The 8886-nt window shown below is 42.4% G+C and overlaps 1 protein-coding gene across 5 annotated transcripts in view; it reads left to right on the top strand.

Moving 5' to 3' along the window:
• Window positions 1-8393, top strand: part of IFT81 (intraflagellar transport 81) — a 37169-nt gene extending 28776 nt beyond the window's left edge. For 2 of the 5 annotated variants that reach the window (XM_044440599.1, XM_044440598.1), the window contains 6 exons: window positions 277-366; window positions 2289-2375; window positions 3306-3377; window positions 3467-3552; window positions 5647-5692; window positions 6861-8393. In XM_044440599.1, the coding sequence (XP_044296534.1) occupies window positions 277-366; window positions 2289-2375; window positions 3306-3377; window positions 3467-3552; window positions 5647-5692; window positions 6861-7043 (564 nt within the window). In that variant the 3' untranslated portion in view covers window positions 7044-8393. Of the gene's footprint in view, window positions 1-276; window positions 367-2288; window positions 2383-3305; window positions 3378-3466; window positions 3553-5646; window positions 6038-6860 lie in introns of those variants that run through there. The other 3 variants (XR_006415708.1, XR_006415709.1, XR_006415710.1) reach the window with 3 other exon arrangements.
• Window positions 8394-8886: the final 493 nt, after the last annotated feature.

The raw sequence follows: 8886 nt of genomic DNA, 5'->3' as shown, positions 1-8886 counted from the left end.
CAGACTCATTGGGCTAGAAGCAAAGGATGGTAGTGCTCCGGCTTGGGCTCTTTCCAACCTTCCATTAAGCTGCAGGAACTATTTTGCCAGGCCAGCGTGATGGCAGATGCGGTTGCACCGCCACGGGTGGACAGCCCCATCTCCATTTGCTATATGTTACTGGGTTATCCCTCTCCTTCCACCTGCCCTTCCAGTCTTGCTCTAGTGCCATTTCCAGGCTTTTTGCTGTTCTGACCATGGTATGTTCATGCAGTGCATTTTCCTCCCATCAAACAGGTCAAAAAGCTGAACGCTATGGTTGCTGATAAGAAGTCAAGCCTAGCTCCAATTATCAAAGATTTAAGGCAGTTGCGACAGAAGTGTCAGGTTAGTGAAGGAGACTTTTTATGACTTTTAATGTCCTGTTTTCTTGTAATGCAGCTGGACCATTAGAATGGGATAAGGTTTCTGCACCCGTCTCTCAGTTTAATTGCAACACCTCCCTTCTGCACCACTGCGTATTTCACAGGGGAAACGACTGCTTGGGATCGGTGCTGCACTGGATCCCTGTGCATGTGTCATGCTGGAGGCCAACTGTGTTTGTGTGTTCAGCTATTCTTAACTGGCTTTTCCCCAGTGTTTTTGTGGTTGGGGCAAGTATTTCAGCCACTGGATTTAAAAAATAAAATTATTATCTTGCTGTCCCTTTATTACAGTGGTCTTCCATCCAGGCCACACCCTGTTCAGCAAATCTGCAATATTCTCATTTACTAGGCCCATGATTTTTATACTTCGTGGGTGTGGGTGTGAAAGAGTTACAGACCTGCATGGCCTTGATGCATTGGCTTGGATCTAGATGTAGTCAGGTCTCAAGTAGATCCTCTGAAATTAGTGGGACCTAAGTTAGCCACTTAAATGCCATCACTTTGAGTGGGTGCTACTACACTGTTGAATTCAAGAAAGGATTGGAATAGTGGGAGCTGTTGCAAAGCTTAGGCTGAGAAGAAAGAAACTGGTAATAGCAAAAAGGATCAGCTGTGGTATTTAAAGGAGCTTGGGATGACAAGAGAACACTTTGGTTAAGTTTAATACTGATGTGCTGAATGTCTTCAAACTCTGGCCTGATGGCTCAGAGTGAAGCCTTCATCCTCAGAGCAGCCCACCTCTGACATTAGGGATGAGAACTGTCTTCATATCCTGCTCACGGGTTCCCTATTCTGCCTGGCTGACCATGGTTGCAAGCAGATGGTTACAGCAGAAGGGTTATTTATCTCATCCAGCAAAAGAGTTTTTAAGTTAATTGTAGCACAATGTGTGTGGGAAATGTTCATGCTTTCTTAGGTCCCCCAAAATTTCTCTCTTGTCAACCCAGTTAATTTAAAATATGGGCAGAAGCAAGCTTTGATTATAAGCATATAGCAGCCTTCTCCAAGCTGGTGTCTGCCTGATGTTGAAGTCCAATATATCTGGAAGAAAGCAGTTTGAGGAAGGCTGGCATACATCACTGCAACTCTGATGCTTTAGTGCAGAATGGGGAACAGTGCACCTTACCTGGAAGCACAGCTTAGAGGGTAGCTTTTCTTTAGTTAGCATAGCCTGTGAGTTGTTACTTTATTTACAGTATCTACCACAACCAAAAAATCCCAGGGTGGTTCATACAGTAAGACAGGCGGAAACAATGGATGCAATAAAATAATGAAAAGTCTCTGGAAACTAAAATCACGGAAATGCAAAAGGAGAACACTAAAATACTAGGGTCAAGGATAACATTCCCTCCAGGCAAGCCTCCTTGGGGTGGGCATTCCACAAACAGGCAAGTGAGAAAGCAGCTGATGGCGGTTCTCTTGCTGCCACCCACCTGGCTTCATTTGGTGGGGACTTGAAGGATAGGCTGCAAAGATGGCCAGTAGTGCCATGACATATGTACCAACTTCAGGCAAGAACCCAGTCCTGAACACTCCTTTGCAAGCTTCATTTTAATACAGCTAAGCCAAAATCCATGTCATGGCGTAAGTAAGTTTGGTTGCAATCCACCACAGTGTTAAAGATACATACTGGGGTCACATATTTTAAAAATGGGGTGAAAGAGATTTGCGAGCTATGTTGCAGTTTATGCTATTGATCCTTTAGTATGCAAGGGTGGTGGCTTCCCCAGAAACAGTGGACTTCAGGTGTGTTTTTGGTTTATGTAAGCGCTGTGTGTGCCAGGAGCTAAGGCTAGAGAGCAAGATCAACAAGAACGAGATCTGCCAGAGTGCCACATGCTTCGGAGACATCATGTGCCCTTCTGCCTTTCCCTCCACTGCCAGGAATTAACCCAAGAATGCAGTGAGAAGAAATCCCAGTATGACAGCTGTGCAGCGGGCTTGGAGAGCAATCGTTCTGCACTGGAGCAGGTAACTGGTGAGGCAGAATAATGCTCCTGATCTCTCTCTCTCTCTCTCTCTCTCTCTCTCTCTCTCTCTCTCTCTCTCTCTCTCTCACACACACACACACACACACACACACACACACACACGTATGTGCATACATGCGTATGTGAGCACGCACACAAACATATCCAGGACATTTTGGGGACTCACTTATCCTACTTTATCAACAAGCTGGGAAAGGAATAAAAGCTATTTATCAAATAATGGTTGGCCTCTCATACTGTCCAGTGGGGACAAAATAAATGGTTGCTCATGCCCACCCGTGGGCCCATTAAGCACATAGTTTCAGCCATCATGGCTCATCATCAGGGTCCAGCACTCTACAAGGCCACATGCTCCCCACCCTAACCTGTGTAATTCTTGAGCCACAGATGACAAGCACCCTTCCAGGAACATGGTCTTTAAGGATGGGGTCCTCAGGCCTGGGGGCCCCAATCTAATTCTTCTGGGATCCCAATTCAGTCCTACATCTTCATCTTTTACCCTGCCACTCACCATTCTGTGGTCTCCTGGATTTTCTGCAATCCTTACCCCCATCCTCAGTTCTAAAAGTTTGAAAAACCTATCTGAAGTTATTGGCAGTAAGAGCTTTAACCTATGATATGCTGGTATTTTTGTCTTACTGCTTTTGCCTTCTGCCCAGCCCACCAGTGGAATTTTATTTATTTATGTAAAACTTTTCTACCCTGTCCACCACTAATGTCTCAGGACAGCTCACAACAAGGAACAAATAAACTAAACTAAGCAAATAAAACAAACACAGCATCCTACACAACAGCCCCCAAGAACTTCCCCAAAGTCAAATTCACCCCATATGCTGAAAGAATTTCTCCCCACCACTGCTACAGCATTTCTGTGCCCTTGCCTGTTAGAAATGTGATCTTCCTACTGCAGGAGGTGAAGAGTCTTCATGAGGAGTGTGTTCAGGAGGAAAGCCACTATCATCATGCCAACTGCATGAAAAGAGTAAGTCTGCGGAATGATACTCTATGTAGCTATTTCAGGGCACTCTAAGCTGGGAAGGTGGTTGCTGTATAAATCCTTGTGCTTCCTAGATTCTAGAAGTTTACCTCCAGCGTGCCAAAGATGAGATGAAGATGTATGTCTCTTCGGATCAACAGGAAAGAAGAAAGGCAATCAGGTAAATGCACTTGGGGGCACATTGTCAGAAATGAGAGGTTGAGTCATTAGCCTTGAATGAGAAGAATTTGGCTGCATTAAGCTTCCCTGTAATGCTGTGTTGTAAATTTCCTTCCCTTTGTAGAGGTGCTGTTTGCTCAGCAGTGATCGTCTCTGTTTGCTGTGGTTCAGTTCAGGATTCTCATGTGGAAACAGGGTCACAAAGAGAAATAAAGATCTTAGAAATACAAAATGCTGTTTAAACACTGGTTATGTTGCTTGTATATCTTAGGAGCCTCCATTTATGGTGGCTGAATTGAAGGGCAGCCAGGGACAGTGAGCTAACAACATTTCTCTAAATATTTGCAATGGATTTGCTATCTGTGTAGATGGAAGAAAGAGGCTGGATGCTGAGAAGAGAAACAGGAGAAATGCTGGTGCTAAAGTAGAAATGGTGGAAATCAGCAGATTAACCTTGAGACCCTGCCAGCTCTGTGATGCACTTGAACGCTGAGCAGAGAAACTCTGGGCATGTGTTTTGGTCTGGGTTTGCTTGTTAATTTTGCTTTGTCTGAAGAGTCCCTCTGTAACAATTACCCATGCATTTGCTGTTGCTGTTTTATAGTAGCTATTTTATAGGCCATACCTTCTATCCATCCACTGAAAATCCCATCCTTCTTGGGGCCCCTGCGGATTCCTGGAATCTAGGAGCTTAGAATGGGCATGACATATCGTAGGCTCCTTGTTGAGGGGGTCTGGATGCCTGTAAACTGCTCATGCCCCCATACTTAACAGACCATATATGTTGCTGAGTTCTGCCTATCCAAGGCCCTCACTTCTCCCTTCTTTCACACTGCAGGCAGGGATGATTGTGAGAGTAACGTGAGCCATGATTATAGGACAGGACATTCGTATCTGTCATGGGAAAGAGTGTTTCCATTTTTGAGTTGCCTTTTAGGTTCATCCCCCCTACACTTCTGCTTAATTCATTGAAAAAGAACTCAGAAAGCATCTAGCTTATATGAGCCGGCCTTAAGAATAGCAGATTGCCACTTCCCTTTAGAAATCAAAGAGAAGTTGCAGATGGTTCAGGAAATAAGAGCTAGCTAACAGAGGTTTTGATGGGCAGCAATTCAAGAAATGCAGAAGGGCCACAGAAGGCAAGTTTGTAGGAATCTTTTGGGCCGGATGTCTCTATTGTGAGCCCAGGAATATAAACTGAGCAGAGATGACCCAGAAGCAGTTGTTGGTTTGCTGAAGAACAAGAAATGCCTTGATTCTGATCCCCAGCACCATCTCTGCTCCATGGAGTCACTAGTGAGGATTGTGAAAAAATAATGTTCTCTAAAGATAGTTTTAACTTTCAGAATTCAGATGCATACTTTCCAGTTATCATAAATAGCCAAAAGCTGACACTCAAAAGCCTAATTTTTGATGTCTTTCTTTGTTTTCTTCAAACGAAATTAAGATGATAAGTTTGAGGCTAAGAATACTTTGAAGTACCTAAAGAACTGGGAAGACTGTCAGTGGATGTGCTTTCTTGGGGGCAACTGAGGTCATCTTTGTCCTGGCATGGATTCTAACAGCTGCATGCAGATTATGAGAAGCATGTATTTTCAGGGCTGTGAGAGTAAACATGTTCAAATCCTATCTTCCAATAGAAAGTTCAATATGCAGGGAAGGAGTATGCAAATAGATGGCAGAGACCCTGAAGACTGTAGTAGTAATGCTGTAGTTGAGGGAGGTGGGATCACCTCCCACTGTAGCCCATGGATGTCTGCAAGCCCCTGTCTGATTGGATGTATAATACTGGATGCAAAGTTAGTCATGCCTTTAGATTCACAGAAGGGAGCTTCCCCAATCTGTCTCCTTTTAGAAATGAGAATTTACACTCAAGAACCAGTTAGGAACAGAGCTCAGCCTCCTTTCTATAATATTATGACTATAATAATACAGACCTATCTTACAGGGCTGTTGTGGAGTTTTTGAGACACCATATGTGAACTCTTTAAATTATTTATTTATTTATTTATTTATAATAAATACTCTAAAAGTGCTGTATAAATGCCAAACATTATTTTGCATTATTATTATATATATTCATTGTATTTTTCAGGGAGCAGTATTCCCGGATGATCACAGAACAAGAAAACCTTGGAAAGGTAGCAATGGGATTATTATTTTTAAAAAAATCTTTCTTCCTGTGTTTACAAAATGCTGCACTTCATGGATCAGAAGTTTATGCACAGGCCCTAAGAGCCTCTCCATTCTAGCACAGAGAAACCGCCCTCTCAAAATAAACTATCCAAACAGTCCTAAAGTCAGTTTCCTACAGATAATGCCTAAGCTGCCTGACTATCTTCTACAAATGACACATTGACCGGAAACCCCCGGGATAAGATACTATGATGCAGACTTTTCCAGATCAAATTTGAAGTAGTACATAAAGCAACTGGCTGAAGACAATGCATTTTTCAGCTTTTATCCTTGGTGTCTTTGTAAAAAAGGTACTATAATACTATTAATACAATTAATAGCTGCATTAATTACAACTCTTGCTGGCTTCTGTACATTTTTGTCATACTTAACATCTTTCTTCTATGTTCCCTTGATAAATCCATCTATGAAGTCTTACATGTTTAAATACATAATTTCTTGAAAAGTTTAAAATTTTCTTAATCTCAAGACCAGAATTTACTCTCAATTGTGTAGTCTTGAGTCTGGAAGGATATCTAGACTGAGCTGAATATACTTTTATAAAATAGTGCATTCAAAACAAACATCTGGAGAGGTTGCAGCATTGTTTTCACGTCTGAAAACACTTTGTATTGAATTGCCTCTTAACCCTGCTTTATTCCTTCTTTTCAAGAATTACAGTCAAATACCCATTCATACGCTCACTTGGGCGATACAAGAAACCTTTTCAATGTCCTATCTTTAGCATGGGGACTCTGATTTAGAGAAAAGCCACAGCTCAGTAGTAGAACACCTGTTTTGCATGCAGAAGTTTGCAGCTTCAGATTCCAGTAGGGCTGGGGGGGGACCATGCCTAGGACACACTGCCTGTCATTCTTTAGGCACTCCTGAGCCACATGCTCCCTCAGTCTGATTTCGTAAAAGGCAGTTTCCTGTATGCACACCGTTATGCACCAGCCGTGCTTCATATACAGAGAAGCAAATGGAGCAGCCATTTGCTCCATGTAATAAGACTTCCAGTCCCAGAAATTGGGTCTGCCATAGCAAGGTAAGAAAAATACATGCTTACATCCACCTGTGTGTGAATTGACTGTTGTAACTTACAATGGCTTTGATCATTCTTTTGTCTCACAGAAACTGCGAGAGAAGCAAAAGGGCATCCGGGAAAGTCATGGCCCAAATCTGAAGCAAGTGAAAATGTGGCGAGATTTCCAGTTAATTATGGAATGCAAGAAGGAGTGTTTCCTAAAGCAACAAGACCAAACATCCATTGGCCAAGTAATTCAGGAAGGAGGAGAGGACAGACTGGTCTTATGAAAACTAGGACCTTTGTGTCCCAGTAGTTCTGAACAGGAGTTTATTTCCTTCACACTTCCATTGCATGTTGGTTTACTTCTACAACTGTCACTAGTTTAGTGGCTCAGCTAGAAAGGTCTTTACTTTACCAGACCAGTACTGGTTTATGAATTTGACTGAGAGTCTTTTGCCACTCCTTCTGTTAAGCAGAGAAAATAACCTTCATTCTAGAGATGTTGCAGATGGAGCATCCTTTTTATGACTTGAAGGCCAGATTAATGAGTAGAACTGTAGGAAGTGTTCTGGAAAAATTTGCTATGTTGGAAAGGGTCAACCCATCTGTTAGGCCTCTTCGGAGTGACACTGTTACCCCTATCCCTTGGCCACAAAACAGTAGATTTTGGATCCTGAACCTTGGTGAGGGAACAGCTTCTATATCAGGATTTGTAACCAAGAAACAGTGCACTACAGAGCTAGAGCAACTTGTTACATAGTCCCTGCCCCACACTTAGGCATACACACACCCGAGACCTTCCATCTCCCTAGCCACAGGAAAATGTGGCCAGCTGGTCTTCCAAGGACCACAAGGGCCTGAGCAAGGCTTGGGAAAAGGGATCTTGAATTCTTAGCACTTTCCTGTAACTTAAAATGCATTTTCCTTCAAAATACATGATGTCCTATAGTTTCATTTAGTGTCTGCTCCCTATATAGCCCCCAAAGATTGGGACACAAACTTGCCAGATTTTGATAGTTTCCTAATGATGCAAGTTATAACATTACCTTCGTGAACTCTGGTGAGTTTTACCAGAATGCTGCGAGGCATAAAAAGGGCCATGTGAAATCTGCCATTAAAGGGCAGTCCAGTAAGATCACTGACTTTCAGGGTCTTTGGTATCCCATAGCTATTTTGCAGAATTCTTCTAATATGGAATAACCCAGAAAATGTTGTTCTGCATTCCAGTATAGACCCATTACAAAACTGCTTTTTATGGAACTGTATGGCCAGTTGAAATAAGAGCTCTGATGGTCTTTAGCTCATTTATACTTCTTTTAAGTTGCTTCCCTGAACTGGCCTACCTGCCATAAAATCCGAAAAGGAGGGGAGTGTTCAATTAGAGGTGTTCATTTTCTTAGATAAAACTTAAGCACAGGCATTCTAAAATTCTTTTTGCCTGGCCCATTGTAAAGATATTTAAAAGCATTAGCTTTTGCCTTGAAATGAAACACCTATTTAACCTTTTCCAGCTTTGTTAACAACTAGAAGTTTTAGCCTTCCCTGATTCCCTATTAATTTTTCCATGGTTGATGTTTAAGTTCAGTGCATTACTTTAATGAAGCTACAGTGACAATAAAGTTTAACATCTGCAGTCTGAATCTTCCATGTTTTGCACTTTTCTTTCAGTCTCCTGTTGCACCTAATAAAGGAGATCCTTGGGTGTCAGACTCCACCTTGCCCCCCAAAGTTACACTTCTGAGAAATCAGAGGGTTTTTCTTTCTGATTCAGAGCCAGGTGCTCTGGGCTTCAGAAGCTCAGCTGTCAGACCCAGAGAGATCCTTCAGGAGCCAATCCATAGAGTCTGGAACTCTACAATTTTGTGCTTCTTGAACAATGGTGTGGCACAGTACAGAGTTGTTTATTTGGGACTGATGTGAACAAGCAACTGCAAATTCTCTCCTCTTCTTCCTGCACTGAGACAGTGTTTTCATTCATTGGAGAGGAATTATCCTAGGTGCCACAACCAGATCTGACTCTATTTAGACAGTCCCTGTCTGATGCACAACTTTTAAGCATTGGTTTCTTGCATGCACACTGTACATGTTTAGAAATATAGGGAAAAATGTAAGATGTAGTCCTACATAATG

The sequence above is a fragment of the Varanus komodoensis genome, unplaced genomic scaffold, assembly GCF_004798865.1.
Source record: "Varanus komodoensis strain SLA01 unplaced genomic scaffold, ASM479886v1 scaffold38, whole genome shotgun sequence".
Classification (NCBI taxonomy): Eukaryota; Metazoa; Chordata; class Lepidosauria; order Squamata; family Varanidae; genus Varanus; species Varanus komodoensis.
This window is presented reverse-complemented; position numbering and strand designations above follow the sequence as displayed.